General features: G+C 45.1%; 1 protein-coding gene across 1 annotated transcript in view; it reads left to right on the top strand.

Moving 5' to 3' along the window:
- The first annotated feature begins 285 nt into the window (after positions 1 to 285).
- LOC149306919 (transmembrane protease serine 5-like) overlaps positions 286 to 21,807 on the top strand; it is a 32,446-nt gene continuing 10,924 nt past the window's right edge. Inside the window, exon 1 of the mRNA XM_089538227.1 lies at positions 286 to 703. Coding sequence (XP_089394353.1) covers positions 286 to 703 — 418 coding nt within the window. The remainder of the gene's footprint in view (positions 704 to 21,807) is intronic.

Below are 21,807 nucleotides of genomic sequence, written 5' to 3'. Positions count from 1 at the left end.
TGGGGACCTTTACACACCTTGATCTTTTCTGCTTGCCAGTGCCTGTGACTGTGTACTGCAATTTCAGCAGTTGCCTGTTTTTTACATCTGTCCAAGATGTCTCCTAAAAGGTCACAGAGGATTGAGGCTCGCAGGGCTCGGACGGTTATAAATCCTCATGTTTTGCCAAGTAGGTCTCAGGCCTCTTGTCATGGGCCCCTCATTACTACATTTGCACATGCTGGCCCGCACAGTGTAAGCAATCCTCCTGTGGCAGACATTGCACAGCCAGCTGTTCCTGCTGGGATGAATCCAGATGCTATTGCCAACTTATCCAGATCCATCACCGAATTCATTCAGCATGCTGTTGATGCTGGTCGGATGCCTCACCCATCGACGCCTACAGTTCCAGTTCTTCAGCCAAGACATCAGGACGCTAGTCTGTCGGTACAGCCATCCACTTCCGCAGCTATTCAAGACCCCCGGTCGTCCGGCCCTGGTTCCCGTCGACGGGAGGTTCAGCTTTCCAGCTCATCCAGCTCTTCGAGTTCCAGTTCTTCATCGTCATCATCGGACGAGGATGACCTTTCCGGAGTGTCAGCGACACAGCGGCGCCGGGACAAGAAGAGAAAGCGCAAGGCCAAGAGGAAACGACGGAGAGCGCGGAAGGCTGGTTCGGTTCAATCAGCTCCTACAGGTGGTTTTCACCCTGATGTGCCAGTGGGTAGGGATGGCTTTTGGGTTGACCATGCTATGGTCCCGGGCTTGCCGCGGTGGGCCATTAAGAAGCGAGCTTGGCGACCTGGGGTGCAAGGTGTTTGGGTTGATCCGCTGGCAGCTGAGTTCCCGGTTTGCTCTCCTGGAGAGCGCCCTCCTGGAGCCCATCTGTCGAAGAAGATACGTAACAACATTCTTCGAGGTTGCTACGTGGATGTTTTCACCTTGCTGCAGCCTAAAGGAAAGGAGGCGGTTGCAGTCACTTCAACTAAAAAGAACAGGCATGAGCCTAAGGTTGCTCCGGCTGAGCCTACTTTTTCTAATTGGTTGGAGGGCTTTACCATCTTTGCCGCTGTAGTGTCTATGGCGTTCCCTGAGCGTGCTTGGCATTTGCTTAGCCATCTGTTGAACGTGCAGCGCGCCAGGGCGTTCGCTGGAGATGCAGCTGCTATTTCCTATGATGCTGCATTTCGCCAACATGCATCGCAGAACTCTCGTGAACGTTGGGACCTTCTTCATCACGAGATTTGGCTCTTGGAAGTGGGCACGTCAGCGAGGCCCAAGGGCTCTCAAAAAGGGCCTGTGAAAAAGGACTCCAAGTTTCTATCTTGTTGGGACTACAATTCTAGTCGTTGTACCCGTGTTAATTGTAAATATGAGCATTGCTGTTCCATTTGTAGAGGGTCCCACCCTAAATCTTCTTGTTCCCGTCCTTCTCAAGCTTCCCAGCCCTTTCGAGGCGGGCGCCCTGCTTCTGCAACCACCGGAAAAGGCGATGGGGCCGGGGGGCCGAGTGCCGGTCAAGCAGGGAGCCAAAAATAACTCGGTTGTTCCCACCCATGCATTTTCGTTAGCCTTTTCTCCGGTAAATCCTAAGGTTCTTATTCCATTGCTACAAGCTTATCCTGATAAGCAAGCTGCCTCTTATTTGGCCAATGGTTTTGTATTTGGGTTTAGGATTCCTGTTTCAGGTCATTTGGCACATTGGTTTCCCAAGAACTTGCTATCTGCCAGATCCATGCCTGAGGTACTCCGTTTAAAGATCAACAAGGAGATCCAGGCGGGGCGGGTTGCTGGCCCATTCCCTGCACCTCCTTTCGATAATTTCCATATCTCTCCTTTGGGTGTTGTACCCAAGAAAGCTCCTGGGGAGTTCAGGATAATTCATCACCTCTCTCACCCCCCAGGGTCTTCTGTCAATGATGCCATCCCTGATGAGCTTTGCTCAGTTAAATACGCTTCCTTTGATCATGCAGTTCGCTTAGTCAGGTCCTGCGGCCCAGGTGCACTCATGGCCAAGTGTGACATTCAGTCAGCCTTTAGACTCCTTCCGGTTCATCCGGACGATTTTCATTTCCTTGGTTTCCAATTTGAAGGTCAATTTTACTTCGACAAGGCTATGCCTATGGGTTGCTCCATAAGTTGCTCAGCATTTGAAACCTTTAGCACCTTTCTGGAGTGGGAGTTAAAGCATAGGGCGTCTTCTTCTTTGGTTACGCATTATCTGGATGATTTTATGTTTGTGGGACCTGCTAATTCTAACATGTGTTTGGATTTATTAACTGCCTTTTCTTCCCTAGCTGCGGAAATTGGGGTTCCGCTTGCGGCTGACAAGACAGAGGGTCCAGCTAATGCTATGTCCTTTCTAGGCATTCAGTTAGATTCAGTCAATGGTTTTTCTTCTTTACCTCATTCAAAAATTGGTGTGCTGTGCGAACTTTTAGAGCAGGCCCTCCAGGCGCCCAAGCTCACGCTAAAGCAGGTACAATCCCTGCTGGGACATCTTAATTTTGCATGCAAGGTGGTGGCTCCTGGCAGAGCCTTTTGTGCTAGATTAGCCAGATCTTTAGCAGGTCCGCGGCTGCCTCACCATCACATTAGGATCACTAAAGATGTTAAGGATGACCTTCGCATTTGGCTCCAATTTCTCAAGAGTTTCAACGGTATTGCCATTTGGCAGAGAACCTGGCACATTAATGACTCTTTGCAGGTTCATTCAGATGCTGCTGGGAGCATTGGTTTCGGTTTATTTTTCAATGGCCACTGGTGTGCTGAGCGCTGGCCTGAGGCCTGGCAAGGGTCAGACATTCTCAGAGATCTGACATTCTTAGAATTTTTTCCCATTGTTGTGGCCATTCAAATTTGGTGCACCCTATTTTCAAACAAAAGAGTCCTTTTCTGGTGCGATAACCAAGCTGTGGTGTCAATTATCAACAAGCAGTCAGCAAAATCCCCCAGGGTTGTGAGTTTGTTAAGGAAGTTTGTGTTGTGTTGTTTGATTAACAATATTTCCTTCATAGCTAAACATGTTCATGGAATTTATAACGGCATTGCTGATGCAATTTCTCGTTTTCAGTTTCAGCGATTTCGACAATTAGCCCCAGAGGCAGACCTTCAACCTACCCCATGTCCTGCTTCCATGTGGGAGGTTGGCTGTCAGAAATAATGGATGGGATTTTGGGATCCATTGCTCCTTCCACATTGAAGACTTACAAAAATGCCATAAGAAAGCTGTCAGATTATTTTAATGACTCCGGAATTCAGCACGTTTGGCCTTTGTCTACCGAGGTGTTGTTGCGTTTTTTAGTTTGGTTACGCCACAATAAGGTGGCTCCTAAGACAATGTCCATCCATTTGGCTGGTATTTCTTTTTTCTCTAAGGCTGGGGGATTTGCCGATCCATGTGCCTCTTTTTTGGTAAAAAGGACAGTTGAAGGTTGGAAGCGCGCTTATGCTGTTAATAAGGACACTAGACGTCCTATTTGTTTACAATTGCTCGGTAAAATTTGTGCTACTCTTCCTGTCATTTGTTCTTCTAAATACGAAGTTCAGCTGTTTTGTGCTGCATTTGCAGTTGCATTTTTTGGCGCCTTTCGTTTAGGCGAATTAGTTGCTGGGTCCAAGAGCGATTTGTCTGGCAGGGCACTGCGTGCTTCTGACTTAAATTTTATAAAGCACGGTGTCTCTTTAACTTTGCGTCGCTCCAAGTGCGACCAGTTAGGGGTTGGTCAGAATGTGGTGCTACGTCGCTTTCGTGGCTCCCCTGTTTGCCCAGTTAAAGCTCTTCGATTCTTCTGGGATGTTAGGCCTTCGTTGGCCGAATTTCTTTTCATACATGTGGATGGTTCTCCCCTGACAAGATACCAGTTTGTTTCTGTGCTCAGAATGGTCATTTCAAGTTTGGGACTCCCTGCCAGGGAGTTTGGTGGACATTCTTTTCGGATTGGTGCGGCCACTGCGGCCTCTGGGGCTGGCATGCCTGCCAGGGATATCAAGCAAGTGGGACGCTGGAGATCCAAGGCCTTTGTTGGCTACGTTCGCCCACATTTGGATCAATGTGGTGGACATTAATTCGCTCTTGGCAGGGTTGGCGGCAGGCCTCTTTAGTAGGCCTTTTGTGGCGGCAGCATAGGCCAGGATCTGAACGTTGGTGGTACCAGGGCTATGGAGTTCTGGTTTGGGAGTCACAAGGTACCCGGGGGCGATGAGCGAAGGCGTCTGGCCATTGCGGGGGCCAGAACGCAGGTGCGCCTCCCGGTGACTAGGGGCTTTGTGAATTGGAGAACGCAAGGCATGGTTTGCGCTCAAGCGGTGTTCCTTTGCCCCTAGGTCATCCCAAGCACCGGGTAGGGACCCGGCTTTGGATAATCAATCAACAGGGTGGTTGTTTGATTGCACAGATCCTGACCTTATGCTTTGTGCCAACCCTACCAATGGTTTATTAAAGTTGTGGCCTTTCTCCCATATTGGTGTTCTGTGGTTATTTTGACAAACACATGCAAGGCAAAATGCAGTCGCCCCGATAGCGGGGCAGACTGCTTTGCCGCAGCAGCGCGGCAAAACTACAAGCCCCAGAGTGCTCTGGGGCTTGCCTCGGCTCCTGATTGGCTGGTGGGGCCGGAAGGGGCGGCCCTTCCGGCCTAGGGACGCTCTAGGAGCCGGGCTTACTGGTGCGGGGCTTCCGGTCCTCCAAGGCTGCCCATTGGTGGGCTCGGCCTTGGGGGCGGGGCCCCGCAAAGGACGCAGAGGGGAGGGGCCGAGCAGTATAAATTGCTGCTTGGAGGCCTCTCCGCCTCAGTCGGCGCTTGGCTCCGAGCAGAGCGGAGCCAAGCTTGGGAAGGGAGCTAGCCTCGAGCTTCTCCCACCCGCCCACCGCTGTTTTAGGTGGTTTTTTGTCACAACTTTGCGGCAGCATAGGCCAGGATCTGAACGTTGGTGGTACCAGGGCTATGGAGTTCTGGTTTGGGAGTCACAAGGTACCCGGGGGCGATGAGCGAAGGCGTCTGGCCATTGCGGGGGCCAGAACGCAGGTGCGCCTCCCGGTGACTAGGGGCTTTGTGAATTGGAGAACGCAAGGCATGGTTTGCGCTCAAGCGGTGTTCCTTTGCCCCTAGGTCATCCCAAGCACCGGGTAGGGACCCGGCTTTGGATAATCAATCAACAGGGTGGTTGTTTGATTGCACAGATCCTGACCTTATGCTTTGTGCCAACCCTACCAATGGTTTATTAAAGTTGTGGCCTTTCTCCCATATTGGTGTTCTGTGGTTATTTTGACAAACACATGCAAGGCAAATGTCTAATTTGTAGAGAAAAGACAGTGTTTGCTTGTTATTGGTTTCATTTCCCCCCAAGGTCCTGTGTTCTGTAAAAACTGCACTCCCAATATTGAAAATCTTTGTTTTCTTCATGTAGAACAAGCTTGCTGTGCTGCGTGAAAGGTTTTAATCACTCTGACGGCGTTTGCTTCCTATGGGAATAAGGAGAGTAGGAGAGAGGTTCAGGCAGGTTCGGACTGTACTTCAGTCTTCAAATTTCTAGCATTGCACTAATTTAAACCTTCTGTTTGGAGTTGCAGTTTAAGTATCCAAAGGAAGGGGACAAACAAGCTGACCAAGGGGATGCAAACATGGAGACTAGAAGATACATTTCAAATGTCTGCAAATGTCATGGGAGAATGCAAATTCTTTGCTGGCGCAGGGACATGCCAATTTGTTCCCCCCTTTGCCTTTGATGCTTTAGCTTAAGAAGTTTTTGAAAGCTAATAAAAAAAAAATGGGATGCAGCAAGGCCTGTTTCATTTAGTCACTATTCCAAGCTATTGTCCTCCAGCTAATCGTGCCACTTTATTTTAGTGTCACAATTAATCAATTTTATTGCCCTCATTAAAGTCTCTATTTTGTTTGTTTTTACAACAAGACTGAGAAGTTCATGACTCTCTTTCCCATTTCAAAGGAAGAACAAAGTCCAAGTCTGGTGTCAGAAGGAAGCGCATCTTTGCTGCAAACCAAGCTACTTGGCCCTTTGCATTCTTACCTCCTTCACCACAGGATGCCATTCAGGAGACAGTTCATTTCTGAAAGCAATAGTAGTTGTAGGAATATATCTTGTGCTTGTGGCATCCTAGCATCCATTTTCCTAACTAGGTGTTACAGAGAGAGGAAGTCAACCTAGAGACTGGAGCAGTAAGCATGGAGTGAGGGACACAACTCAATGGGTGAACATCTTTGAGTGAAGAGGTTAGCAGATGCAGTCTCTAATGCAGTAATGGCGAACCTATGGCACGCGTGCCAGAGGTGGCACTCAGAGCCCTCTCTGTGGGCACATGTGCCATCGTCCCAACACAGAGTTTGTCAGAGTTTGTTACTAGAAAGCCAGAGGTTAAATGGCACTGTGCAATAAATAAGTGGGTTTTGGGTTGCAGTTTGGGCACTCAGCCTCGAAAAGGTTCACCATCACTGCTCTAATGTATCCAGTTAAAAGGGTTAACAGAATTTGGATCTTTAGAGAGCTGGCTGCTGCCACTCATAACAGACAATACAAAGCTAGGTGGAAAAATGGTTCTTCCTTACATGAAGGTTTGGTGAAGATCCTACATGGTCAAGCACAGCACCAGAGTTTCATATGAGGGTCTCCACTATAAGTACAGCATCTGCTTCATTCAGGGTCCTAACTTCAACCCCAGAATTTTCTGCTGAAAAGGTCTGGGGCTGGAGGAGAGCTGTATTTCTTTCTTCAAAAGGTTCTGGGCTAGGTAGTCCAATGGGCTGAATGACTAGAACAAGACAGCTGCATGCATTCCCATTCACATTAGTGTCAAAGGTGCTGCAAGATCTCTCTACCTACTGAATCTACAGAATTCTATATCTTTGAATTCCAGCACTATAGGAAGCACCAAATTTAGCCAAATTAAGCAGAGCAGTGGAGGACAGAGGATCTTGGAGATGTCTCATCCATAGGGTCGCCATGAGTCGAGATCGACTCAAGGGCAGTTAACAACAACAAAGTGGAAATCCATCAACCTCTTCAAGAAACTTGCCCAGTACAGACAGACATCTTATTTCTCAACAAATGCAAGCAACAGGATGTCATTCCTAAAGGCCTAAAGTGCAACTTCATTTCCATACACAAAAGATTTGTAATTTGAATGGATGTCCTCACATACCAATGGCATATATATCTCTGTGCCTGGCTTCCACTTCACCAAAAGCATCTGAGGAAGTAGACTTAAGTCTAAGAAAACTCATGCTGCCAACTTCTTTCTTTCCATTAGTCTCAAAGGTGCAACAAGATCTCTCTACTTACTGATTTTACAGACTAACATAACTATGTCCCTGAATTCTACCTAATATAATGTACAGTTTGAGGCCAAGACTAAAAGATTTGAGGAAGCTGCATCTCCCAAAACTCTAGACTTTCACACTGATGATGAACCTCATCAAGTAGCCAGTTTATTATTCTACAATTGGTCCCTTTGCCTCCATTTGCAAATTCATTTTGCACACTCTTATTTCTTCATCTCTGACAGATTTTTATTTCTCAGTCTGTCAAATTTCCCTCTGAAGAAACCTTCAAAAGACAGGAATCATCACTTGGCAATCTCTTAGTTGAAACCCATAATATCTGTAAGACCAATGGCTGAAGTACTTGGATAGCCACTGTTGGTTGATGAATTGCCATCACAGACATTTGGGGATCATCCAGATTGGGAAAGGCTGCTACAGACAGTTCTAGCAATGCACACAATCTCTTTTCTGGTGATTCCACTTTGTCATTATTAAATATCTAATTCTCATATAAGAAACTATGCCAGATTTCTGAACATCTGTAGCAATCACTGCAAAGGAGCTACAATTCAATTTGGTTCCCTTTTATTTCTTTCGATTCCCATCTAATGAGATGTTAGATTAGCCAAATTTGCAATTATGACAACAAAGCAATGCAAAACCCTTATCACCAAAGGGGGAAAATGTCCTTCTGTAGAAAGACAGTTCTAGTTCATGGCAGGTGGCCAATACATTTGTTGCTAGATCTTCTCTCTCTCTCTCTCTCTCTCTCATCTCTTTGGGAAGCTATCCTTTTAGCATTTCATTGCGGCTAGTTTTGCAAATAGGTTTCCCAGAGGTATCCAATTATCCTGTTAGCATCTGTGTGCAGAACATGGATACTGTCATAGCACTGGGTCAGCAGAGACAACTGTTTACAAAATGGTAATTCACCACAGTGGAGACATATAAATAGCGGCAGCAGCTTTAAAGGAGTTGCCCAAAGTGGCCAGCCATATTCCACAGATAGCATTCAGCACCACCGATGGCTCCTGTCTTTTATGGGCTAGAAATCTGGTGAATGAAAGGAACCAAGCGATACCCTCATTCCTGTATATAGATTGCACAAAGCAAACATAGAGAGAGTTGAGACCCAACCAGAAGCGTCACTTTAAAACACACAGAGGCACTCATATGCATCTCTGACTTATGTTCAGATCAACATTTTCTTTTCGTCTTTCCCCCTGCAGCCCTGGCATATAAAATGGAGGTTTCAAATGCATCGACCCTTCAACCTCGTCTAAGATGATGTTTCAAACCCCGCAACTCACAGGGGAAGGACTCAAAGCAGCTGCCTTATTTCTTGATAAAAGTGCCTTTCACAGCCCTCCTTCCAAAGAACGGACATCTTTCATTACAGAACATCAAATATTGACTGAGGAGTCAGAAAAGCACAGAACCTAGGAGAAGGATGGAGTCTCGGAATATGCTTTTGAGGGGTTGGGGAAGAAAGACAACAGATCTACAGTAGACCTCTGGCATCTTGAGAAAGGCTTTAATCACCTGGCATGGTGGGTTCAAGACAGACCCACCAAGCTCTGCTCAACCTTCCACCTTTGCGTGGTTTCCTTCTGATTTTATGGATCTGTCTGATCACAATGGAACATTTGCAAGAGTTGACTTTTAGGTACTGGGAAGTCTCAGGTGCCAAGTCAACCTGGAAAGAAAAAAGCTTTTACACACAGACACATATATTCACAAAGAAAAGAGCTCACACACACACACACACACACACACACACACACACACACACACACACTTTTTTTAATAGTGGGATTCTCTTGCAGCACGAAATCCCCCTTTAGAGCAAATTACACTCATCCTTCCATATTTACGGCTTTGATATTTGCGTCTTGGATTATTCATAGATTTGGTTAATAGGTTCTCTCTAGTGCAACTCTACGGTCAACTTTAACTAAAAGTCACACTGAAAGACCTAGATATTCCTAGAGAGAATACTCTACTAGGCATTTGTAGCTTCTCCAGTGTAGTTCTATGGTCAGTGTCTGTTGGAGTAGCACTGGAGGATCTAGAGATTCCTAGAGAGGTGTCCTCTCAGGTAAAAACATGGTGTTTTTGTCATTTGCAGTTTTTCCATATTCACGGGGGTCTTGTGCCCCTAACCCTAGTGAATATGGAGGGAGAAGTGTATATTCCTCCTCGATTTGTGAAAGGTAACACAACTTTCCCCTTGGCTAAATCCTTTGCAGAGCCAGGCAGTGAGAAGGGATGCCATCCGTTTTCATCAGAATATCTTATGGTTTCTCCATCCTTCCAGGTGGTGTAGATTGCATTTGTTTTCAGCTGTCACATTAAAGCCTATTAATGAACAAGAGGTCTTAATGAACAAAGAGTCTTAATAAATGGTGCACCGTGAAAACTCATTGCATTTCCGTTGTTTTATCAGTATGTAGATTTGTTCTTTTCTTCCCGATTGACAGTCACTGAGCTTTTTTGACACTTTTCCATCAGATCTTATTAGCATCCCATTATGTCAGCGCATGAGTGATTGCCTGCACAAGCAATGTGTCTTGATCACGCAACAATTGGCTTTCAAAGATGAGGATGGTGAGGAAAGCTGGGCCATGCATTTCTAGGGAGTTGGACACACTGTCCTTTTGGACACACCCCAAGTACTGGCTGCTTTTCTTATCCACCCATCCCACTGATCTATCTGTCCTTCGTACCACCTTTTTGTTTCCTTTCATTTTTCCCCCACAAGAAAATCTGTTTCTTAGTGACAAGTGCTTAAAGGAAATCAATCAAAGCCTCAAACAGAATGGGTAACAGGATCTTGAATTCTCCCACCATCCTAAATTACTTTGATGAAATGAAGAAAGCTTGGCATTACCAAGAATGATTGTTGTCTGTGTAGAAGGACTGTGAATTTCATTCCGTTCTTGTACTCAGAACAAATTCCTGGGCTCAAAATCCTGCCATGCTGAGTCTGTGGATGTGATCCTACACTGGAAAGATGCAGCAAATGCTTTACCCTCACGCCCTGGCATCTTGTTTGTTGTATATGCAAGCATAGGTTGATTTTACACAAGTTTATGTCTGGTTTTGGGTCGCTGAGGAGTAATCCCTTCCTCTCTCTGCAATAACCAAAGCCCTCCTATGTCTAAAATTTTGTCTCCAAGACCCCTTTTCCTCCACTGCTCTGGTCATGTCTTGTAGGATCAGGCCCATGGTCTCTCTGATTGAGTCCATCCATCTGGCATATAGTCTTCCTCTCTTTCTACTTCCTTCCACCTTCCTCAGCATCATTGTCTTTTCTAGTGAATCTTTCCTTCGCATGAAGTGGCCAAAGTACAACAGCCTCGGTTTAGTCATCTTGGCTTCAGGCTTGATCTGTTCTAGGACCCATTAGTGGAGCCCTGGTGGCGCAGTGGTTAAATGCCTGTACTGCAGCCATTCACTCAAAACCACAAGGTTGCGAGTTCAAGACCAGCAAAAGGGCCCAAGCTCGACTCAGGCTTGCATCCTTCCGAGGTCGCTAAAATGAGTACCCAGACTGTTGGGGGCAAATTAGCTTACTTGCTAATTAGCTTACTTGCTGTTCACCGCTATGATCTTTGGAATAGCGGTATATAAATAAAACAAATTAATTAATTATTTGTTGGTCTTTTTGGCTGTCCACAGCATCCTCAGCACTGCTTCCCAGCACTGTGTCTCGAATTGATTTTCTTCCTATCTGCTTTCTGCACTGCCCAGCTCTCACATCTTTGCATGGTAATGGGGAATATAATGGCTCGGATGATTATAACTTCTACCATGGAGCCACTTAAATTCACCCATCCATGGCTCTCCATAGCTGGAGACAGATGGAGGGAGGGATTCCTCCTTGTCGTCCTCCAAGTCCTCCTCGTGGCTGGCCATGACAGATTGCCTCCATTGCTGCAACCTCAGCATATGATGTATTCACTCTGTCTATTAGGTAATGGTACAGTCACAGCCACCTCTCTTCACCAGGAATGAATGGCTGTAAGGAGGGGGATTCAGCAGGTCCAGGACAGGAATATAATTTTGGACATATGGAACTACTGCATTGCACTGGGCTACACAGGATTGCAGTAGGCTGGCATCTTGTTAGTGAGATACACAAGCAACATGCTTGCATGTGTTTGTTGGGTGGGAAGGGGGGTTGTCATTGCAGAGGTAAGTATTCTCTTCCTCTCTTTGCACCAACCCCTAATAGGACTGCAATAACCCTGCCTATTGCAGGGAGTTTATTGGCAGAGAGTGAAGGGGATCGGAGCAGCACCTGCCTGTGATCCCATAGCCAGATGCATATGGATCCTCTGAAACCTCTGGAGGCCCTGAGCAAATCTCAGTGGAAAATATTCTCAGTCTAGCTCTGGCTATAGGGGCATGGACAGATGTTTCTACAATTCCCTCCCCCAATCTCCAGTAACAACAAAATGGCTGTGGGATAGAAACTACCAAAGCACAAGTGAGTCCTGGGGTATTGACAGGAGAGCTATGGTTCAGTTTTACATGTGGAACTCATACACTACGTTCATCTTGTAGGATCTCCACCATGGAGTTACACAGCAGTTGCCACCTTGTTAGTGAACTGGGATATTACACAACCGAACATGCAACTAACAGCAATTTGGAAGTTTGGCCCAACATTATTTCTCCAAAAATGAGCAAACTCTTCAATCTGAGGTAGAAGTAGGACATGGCAACCCCCCTGGTCCATTTGGAAGCCTCAAGCGTTTCATCAGAGAACGTTTGTTTCCCTTTTTGCTTTTTTACATAGACGGTGCTTATATAATTTTGTTCCATAACAGAGCACAATTTGGAAAAATCAATGGGGAAATGTATCGATTGGGTTATGCGATGCGGCCCCAGATATCTTCCTAAGCCATACTCACCACTGAGCTCAGTTGACTTCCTAGTGCTCCAACCAGCCAAAGGCATTGTCCAAATATCATCACAACTAACTGAATCTCATAAGACTGCAAGTAGTGAACCTGAAAAACACAGGAGAACACAGAAAATGGATATATGGAATCTGGAACAGGGTAGGTTGAAGCTCTCCATGACTAAGACCTCATCTGCACTGCAGAAATGGTGCAGTTTGACACTGCTTTAACTGCCATGGCTCAATGCTATGGAATCCTGGGAATTTTAGTTTGTTGTGGCACCAGAGCTCCCTGATGGAGAAGGCTAAGTATCTCACAAACTACACACTGCTGACTGCATCTACACAACAGAAATAATGCAGTTTGACAGCTCTTTAGCTGCCATGGCTCCATCCTCTGGAATCCTGGGGTTTGTAGTTTTGACATTTTGAGCACCCAAGCACTTTAGCTTTTGAATTATAAGTCCCAGCATCCCCAAGAAGCCTGGTAGCCCTTGGGAATCTAGTTTTGGACTACTACTCTCAGATTATCCAAACAGAATGGTAGAGCTTGGAAAAGTTTTACATTTTGGGCTATAGCTTCTCTGATCTCCCAGACATCATGGTCATACTGAAGGCTGGGGGATTTGGGGAGTTATTCCAAATCAATGAAACCTTCCCAAACTCTAATTTAGGCCATCTTCAAACTAATCCTCTCCTCTTTCTTGAAAGACAGTCCATTTAATTTTTCTTTCGAGAACAAGAGAGAGTGTCTTTTTTTGCCTGATGGTGGGTGTTAACAGGGTTCAATAAACTCTAAATAGCACTTTTTAAAGGCAAATTTTAAAAGGCAGGAGGGAAAATGCCTGCGTCTCCACAGTGACATTCTCCTGGCTGAGATGATGCTCTTTCTGATGCTGTCAGTTCCTACACTTTTATAGACACCGGCCATGCCCACTTCACTTCTGGTGCGGGAAGACCCACGCTCCCCAAAAGAAGGGCCACCACAAACCTTGTGGGCTGCAGGCAGCAAATATCTACACAACCAACAACTGAAGAGGCACAGGTTGCTCATCCTTGAAAGAGGGAAAATGCAACTGTCGGGTGGTTTGGCAGCGCCATCTTCAATGAATCCTCCTCCTTATCCAATGGCACACTGCTCTGCATGCACCAGTTTTGTCTCTTGTTTGAGCTCCAAGGAAACTTCCATAATCCTCCACCAATTATCACCCCCTTCCTACTTTCTCCTTTCACATGGTTTCCCATCCTGGACGAAGGCAGCCCACCTCTGATATCTGAGAGACTGGAGATAGGCAGCAGGTGACGTCAGTTGGGGAGAGGACAGAATCTCCATCAGTAGAGCCAAGGTGCCATTGGACCCATCTTTTGAGTCCATAGCAGTCGCAAATTTAATACAGAGCTCACTCCTTCTATGCACACTGTTATAATTCAAAGACATAGCTGTGTTAGTCTGGAATATCAGTGTGCAAAGGGCTCTTGTAGCACCTTTGTGACTAACCGAAAGAAAGAAGTTGGTAGCATTCATATGGTTATCTACTCTCGACTCCTCTTGCCTTTGCCCTCCCAATGACTGTTGTTAAAATTGAACTTGTTACTTCAGCCCCAGACCCACAAAGTTTTGAATTTAAATTGACATTCTCGCACACGAAACAGCTAAAATTCCCAGGAGCCCCCAGTGAGCATGATTCTTGGTTGGTTGGGTTCGGGGAACGATAGTCAAATGGAACTTTTTGCAAGCTCCCCTCCTTCCATTCTGATACACACAGAGCAATTATATGATATTTAACATATATTTTGGGTACATGGTGTGTTATTTGAAGAAATACTTCATTATCGGTGTAATTACTATAATCACGAAGAATTGGAATATGCATCCGCGGAAGGGAAATGTCAAAAGAAAGAACGTTATGGCTCACTGTCTCTTTCAGGAATGAATATATGGGCATGACTTGTTGAATGAGAAGTCCACTCATGGGGAAATCCCATTGATTCCAAGGCTCTACTCTAGTTGAGTCTCACAATAAGATTTGAGGTGATGATCCTCTTTCCTCTTGAATTATTAATCAAATCTCTCCTCATTTCTGGTTAGTTTTGCTAAATTTAACCCCAGCTTAAGCTTGATGGAGACAAAAGAAACCCAGCTCAAGTGCTGGATATTTTCCTAAGGTTGGATTGAAATACTCAAGTGAGTCAGCAGCCTCCATGGAAGTCGCTCCATGTTGGCAGAAGACCCTGAGGCCAGAGAAAGAGACAGAAAGGTACAAAGAGGGAGAGAGGTGAAATTGTTCTCATTTCTCAAAACGGATGGCTTGTCAATGAAACTGACAGCTTTTGACTTGCAGAGACAGAAACGTATCCCATCAAGCCGATAAGAAGCGTTTAATAGAAACACATGTCTCCAAGGATAAAGTCCCAGAGGGATGTTGTCATTGCAGCATCTTTCTCTTGGACAGATGCGTTCATCCTCCTGGGGCAGGGATGGGATTTGTGGTCTCCAGATGCCTCCTTCCCTGCTTCTTTGCTCAAAGGCAGGACCTTCCATTTTTCTGAACCTTGATGGCCAATAAATAGATAGACATTGGCCTGAATCGTGTTAGTTAGTCGCACCTAGGATGCACATACATGGCAGAAATAATGCGGAATGACACCATTTTAACTGACATGGCTCCATCCTACAGCAACCTAGGATTTGTAGGGGTTTTTTGTAAGGCACCAGCCCTCTTCGTGAGAGAAGGCTAAAGATCTTGCAAAACTACAAGTCCCAGGATTCCATAGGATGGAGCTACGGCACTTCAAGTGGTCTCAAACTGCGTTATTTCTGCAGTGTAGATGCACCCCATATTTCCTCTTTTAACTGGGTCCTATGGCATCTTGGGGTTTGTAGTTTGGGGAGGCACTGGACCTCTTGGCTGAGAGTATTTTTATAAACTACCAGCCCCAAGATTCCTAATATGGACCCATGGCAGTTAAAGTGGAACTGAAATGCTATACTTCTGTAATGTGAATGGACCCCAGAGGTGGTTATTGACTTTGCTATGGAGCATTTTTGGCAGTCTGTGGGGGTCCCAGATAGGTTTCAATATCAGAAAATTAACCCCTGCTTCTGTTTCAATTGCCCAGTTCTGGTTTGATGATGATGATGATGATGATGATTAACTTATATTTACTTATTATTATTTTATTTACTTATAGTCTCCCAATATAGGGACTCAAGGTGATGAACAGCATGTTTAAAACAATACAATTCAAAAACGATACAAAAGCATTCAAATGTATAAATAATAATTTTTTTAAAAAATTAAAATGTTTAATGTTAAAACAATTATGCATTGAAATTTAAAATGTATTAAAAACTCTATACCTTGCCAACCTTAGCTGTCTAAAGCAATGACAGGAGATGTGAGCCAAGCCATAACATTCTTATTTGAAGAACAGAGCTTGGGGAAAAGGCAGTTTGGACAACAACGCCCAGAATCCCCCAGTCAGAATGTCCAGCCGCCATATTGGCTAGGGAATTCTGGGAAGTACATCCCACCAAATAAATTAACAATTTTCAACAGCTCTGCTTAAGATAAACCAGCAAGTTAAAGTACCACCTCATTGTCACTTTTGTACTTGTGCCAACCTCAACTTGGTTGTCTCTGTGAAGCATGGCATTCTTTAATGCTCAGCCAACTGGGTTTAATTCCACCAAGAAGCCAAGAAAGTCTGCATTCTCCACAGCTGAGCTATTGATTTCCTTTGTTTAAGTTCATCCCAAGTCCATCCAAAAGCATGGTCCCCTTTTTGGAAGCTTTGCCTGAACTCTGTGTCTGTCTTTGAAAGCAATGATGTGGTGCTTTATGGAGAAACCTGGCACCGAAAGAGACTCTCTGCAGCATGGCTGTATAATCCACCTGGGGTTAATCTGGTTTAGGGATGGAAAGAATATCTGAAATTATTCAAGAAATGACTCGAATGATTTTGACTTTCGTGCCCAGTTGTATATCAGAGCGGCGAATTAAAATATACTGGTATTTTTGGTCCTGCTCTTTTGGCTCTACAAATGTGTGGTCCTTGAGGATTTTCCCAAAATTGAATGCAACCCACTAGCTCCAGGAAGTTCTCCACTCTTGTTTATTTAAAGATTCTCAGTTCACAGTTAAAGGCTGCATCGATTTCAGCCATCAATATACAGATCTTTGCTCTCCTTCCATTTGGACATTTCAGATTGACAATTTCAAGCCAGTGCTGCAGATTGCAAATGTTCCCACAATATGGCAACATTCTCCAGTCCCCATCATCCTGTCTTTTATTTGCAACACCCCATTCCTTCAGAACAATCCTATCAAATGTGCAGTTTAGTCACATATTGGTTGATTACGTAGAAACCAATTATAAAGTCCTGGAACGTCTCAACTGCAGATCCATTTTTAACTCACAATCCCCCTTTCTACCTCCAAAGCAATTTGTCCCTCGTTTATGTTTGTTAATACATGTTTGATTGTAGGCAATGCAAGAATGTGCGCGGCCCGTCCTTTTCCCTCTCTCAAATCTCCTAAAATCAACAGCATCCATAATTGGAAACACTTCAGACAAGAGATTAAAGATTTTTACAATCTCAGCAAGTGAATGCAAAATGTTGCTTGAAAACCATTTAATTGCTCCAGTGCTATCTTGGCTCTACCTGTGAGCAAACCCATGACCGATTGAATTTATATTTGGTTTGGGAAGCAGATTGGAGCTGGCAGATTCCAAGTGGATTTAGACCATACTCTTGTCCCAGTTTGACCTATGCCTCATTTGCATCTCTTTCTCCGCTGTTGACACACTTTCCAGGATCTTCAGAGGAATATGATGGTTTTGACATATAAAGCCCTATACAGCTTAGGTCCAGACTATCTGAAAACCTGTATTTCCACAGATAGGCCCACCTGAGTCGGTTGATTCTGCTTGCAACATGTAATTGTGCATTTTGGTTGGCCCAATAAAACTTTTAGTTATGGAAGCATTATCCGGAAACATTGTTCAGAAGTCCTGGGAAAAGAATAGTGACTCCTTCCTCGGGGTTGTAGCCGAACTACCTGCACACACAGGAATTATATAAGGAAACTAAGAACTGGGCCAAGGCTGCCCTGATTGGGAACGACGTTTTGCCAATAAGTTCATTTTCTCCACAAAGCCAACAAACCTCTTGAGCATCGTGTTCTGCTTTCCTCTCCTCGCTCCCCTTAAACGACTGCCTGAACCGTTCACATGTTGAGTCTCCCTTTGCTCCACAATGCTTGAGAGCGGAACTGTTTTGGAGTTTGGATATTTTTGGATTTGGGGATATTTGCTAGCTGACTGCTTATGCCTTGCAAACAAGGGACCCTGAGCAAAGGCAGAAGGGGTTGGCTGGAGGGCTCCGTGTACAGATCTCCCGTACAGTATTTTAGTTTAAAGAAAATAAAATGGTGCAGTATTTGCAGGCTGCAGAGAGACGCTGCTGGAGAGTGTAACTTGGATTTTGGGTTGTCCATTGCTGCTACCAAGGCCACTCTTCCTGGGTTTTGTTGCCCACCAGATTTTGTTCCTATTTGTCTCCTCCCAGTCTGCTTCCCACTGCTTTTCCTTGCTACCACCACAATGCAAGTCATTGGAAAGCTCGCTCTATTTTTCATGCATTTTTAAATAAAAGCAGTTTTTTGAAATCTCCTCTCTCTCTCTCCCTCCAAACGCATCTCTCTCTCTGCAGCATTGCATCTCTTGTGTCTCTCTGCATCCTGCAAATAGTGCACCATTTTATTGCATATAAGGGACCTGATTACTATACAGGAGATCTCCAAGGAGTCCTCCAGCTACCTGCTTCCACCTTCACTGCCACACTGCTCCTGGTCACTCATTTCACATCCGTTTCCATCCTCATGTCCCTCTCCAGCCTTGCTTGTCCAGTCACTCATTTCATCTCATGATGTGTATAAAGTGCAACAGTCACCGTTTGGGCTTCAAGTGAGAGTTCAGGCTTGATTTGTGCTTGGACCAATGTTTAGTTTACACTTGTGTTTGATTCCCAGCTGAGTTACCTTGGGCAAGTCACATACTCTTAGCCAAAGCCAAACCTCCCCTGAACAAACCTTGCCAAGAAAGCCCCTTGATAGGTTCGCCTTAGGGTTGCCATAAGTCGGAAATGACTCAAAGGCACACAACACGCAACATGTCCTGTGGTGGCCACTATGGATGGCTTCCTTCATTGAATCAATGCAACCATGGCATGATCTTCCTCTTTGCTCCTCCCACTTTCCTTAGCATTATCATCTATTCCCATGGGTCAATTCATGAACAGCTTCAGTTTGGTCACATTGTTGTAAGGAGACTTGATTTTCTCTTGGATCCATGAGGTGGATCTATTTTTTTTTAATCCCTCTTTACCAATCTTCTTGTAGATCATGCCTTCATCTGTCAGAGAAGTTTGGTTCCAATTTGGTGTGTTTGTTTCCTTCCCAGTTCTCCATAACAATCAGACAATATTTGAGAAAGCTGGCTTGGGGGGGAAGGGTGATTTGGGGAGTTGAAGTCCAAAAGAGGAGCTGGGTTCAGAGCTTCCTTGCTCCATTTCTTCATTCTCTCCATCGTTTTACTGTGTTCTCTTGCTACCCAAAAGCACATCTTCTAAGTTAGGACAGAAGTGAAAACCACGTGGTTCAAAAAACGCTGAATGAGAAATCATTCCAACAGCTTGGTGGAAGGTGTGGAGGAAGAGTCAATATTTCAGAGGTAACTCACTAAGTCTAGCAGTTTCTGCATTCACGGGATCAAGTTTTCTAATCCTGGCTCCCAGACGGCAATTTGTTGCCAAGTTGCAATGAATCAGTCATTCAGGGTGAGATGGTGCAATCCAGAAACCGGTGGAAGTAGGCCAAGGTCTGGCTATCTTGGTGGACCCAAAACCTTCATTGGAGGGATCTTTGTCTTCTTGCTCTGATGCAAAACCGTTTGGGATTTTTTTTTCCAGCCTACAAGTCAAGTTTGCATGCAATCTTTTGGACTGCCCCAGGCCGCTTTTATCGCTATGTGACATCACTGTGATTTTTGAAATATTTATTCGATTAAGAAGCCTCCATCCAATGGCTCTCCCTTGGTAATGTGTTAATGGCCCCATAGGCTCCGAAGAACTCCACAGCAAATGAGGCACAGAGTTTCAGATTCTTTGAGATGTTCAGCTTTCTGGGTTTGGACGATCCATTAGGAAATGGAGAAGCAGACCTTACTATCCTTTGCAGCTTTAAATTTAAACCCTTTTCAGATGCAGGAGAAGAAAAAAATCAAGTAAAAGGCACTGCTATCCTCTTTTTATTTCATTTCCCCCACCCCCCCCAAGGCAAGTATTGTTAAAATAAAAAAGTCTAAAAATAGAATAGGTTTGCATTTACACAGCTGACTATGAATAGCAGTTTCCTGGCAGATGAGACAGTGAGTTGGATAATAGGGACGAGCATCTTGTCATCCGAAATGAGCCACGCCATCCGCATCTGATGCAATGCAACTCACCCGGCCGGCGGATGAAAGAGAAATGCCCCTGGCTATTATAGAGCAGCTGGAGATCTAGTTTCCCCAGATGCCTGGCATTGGGATGCCCTGGAGACAGATTTTGCAAAGGTGTCTCTCTGATACCTTTCATTGTTTTGAAAGAAGCATGGGGCTCCTTTGGAGAGACTGAAAAGTCCATTTTGATTCATGCCCTGTTTAGTTCCTAAGGTTGTCCATGAGTATCTTAGGAACAAGAAGGCTGAAGAAAAGGAGGGGAAAACATAGATTTTGTCCAAGATGTTAGATCAAGGAGATGGAGTGTAAATATCCATTCATGGAGCTACATGTCAATGCACTCTTTTGCTTCCGGACTCCTCTTAAGGCTATTTGCATGGCCAGAAACTTTTGCCCACATAAGAAAACTGCCAAAGACAATTTGGGGAGCTTGGGCAAGTCATGCTCTTTTACCTTCAGAGGAAGCCAAAGGCAAACCTCCTCTGAACAAATCTTGCCAAGAAAACCCCATGGTCTTGAGGTCTTTGTAAGTTGGCAACGACTTGAAGGCACGCAACAGCAGCAGCAAGAAACTATAAATCAGGTGCCTAACTGGAACACTATATTACTGTATATCAGTGGTCCCCAAATTGTATCCTTTAAGAGATTTTGGACTTCACCTCCCAGAATCCCAAACTGTTGGCCAACATGGCTGAGGCTTCTAGGAGTTGACATCCAAAAAGTTTGGGGAACCACTGCTGCATATACTCATTTATACACCTAGAAACCTTAGTCAAAAAATTGACCCCAAAAACCTGGGTTGACTTATCCATGGTCAGTGTAAGTACTGTATGTTAACTCTTACCAAAAAGGGAACAATCCCCTTCTCTGAGTAGAGTGGCAAAAAATAGTCCATATTGGAGAGACCTAAAAGAAGCACCAAGCCTCTCTACTTTCTCCTCTGTGACACTACTTTTGGCTGGAAAATGGTGGTTATCCATCCAGCCTTTAGGGTAAGGAGACACATTTATGGCTGCTGGGATTTTGTAGATCTGCCCCTGTCTCAACCTCCTCCATCTCTTCAGGGTCTGAGTCCTCTGACTGTGGCTCTAAGTCAGGTCCAGTGCAGTCCATGACAAGGCCGACGTATAGTCATGTATATACGGTACTTGGGATCTGCATTACTTGAGAGAGCTAGCATGGTGAAGGGGTTTGAGCACAGGACTATGACTCTGGAGACTGAAGTTCAATTCCCTGCTCAGCCATGAAAACCCATTGGGTGACCTTGGGTGAGTCACATACTCTCAGCCCCAGAAAACCCCATGAGAGGTTTTCACCATAAGTCAGAAATTACTTCAAGGCACACAACAACCACAACATAGGATAGCAATGATCAGGAGTGAGAAAAATCCAGCACAGCCTACACCCACCTTTTACAGCCTCCAAGATCCCCTAGGATAAAAAGAAATTGCCCCAAATTACTTCTAGGGAGCATTTCCACCATGTTTTTGCCCCATTGGACCATTCTATTAAAGCAAGAAGTGACTCCCATAACACTTCCTATTGCAAAAACATGGTTGCATGCTTCTATGTTGCAAAAACATGGTGCAAATGTTCCATGTTTCCTTAGAAATAGACTGGGAGTGAAAATTATTTTTTGGTCAGGGCTGCAGTGGCGGGGGGGGGGGGGCGGTGTCACCCTCCGAAGTCAAACCACCCATTTGCCAGGTCACAAGGGAGACAGAGAGGGTTGTGCACATCTGTCTATGCAGAAATATCATGTTTAAGCAAGCTCTGAGAAAGCACAATGGTTTGCTTTAATGCCATCATAGTAGCATGGCAATATTCCTGCTCCCTGAGCCTAAAGGCCTTAAGGACTTCCAATACCAGAGTTGCAAGGGTCGCTTCAAATTGAACCAGAGGTTACAGTCCAAAAGGCATTTGGAGTTACTTCTCTACTAGCAACAGAAAGGGAATTCTTCTGTGGTGCAGGAGCCAGGACCCCATAACAGCCAATTTAGGAGGCCCAGGAACACCCCTAAGGCAGCATCTCTCCCTCTCAGGTTTGGACAGAGACCAATTTGCAAAAAGGAGGAGGAGGCAGGATGCTAAGAAGACCTTTATTCCTGCTGTTGTGGTTTTGGGAGCTGCAAGTGT

The sequence above is a fragment of the Sceloporus occidentalis genome, unplaced genomic scaffold (genome assembly GCF_023333645.1).
Source record: "Sceloporus occidentalis isolate IW3139 unplaced genomic scaffold, rSceOcc1.0.p SCAF_9, whole genome shotgun sequence".
NCBI classification, from domain to species: domain Eukaryota; kingdom Metazoa; phylum Chordata; class Lepidosauria; order Squamata; family Phrynosomatidae; genus Sceloporus; species Sceloporus occidentalis.
This window is presented reverse-complemented; position numbering and strand designations above follow the sequence as displayed.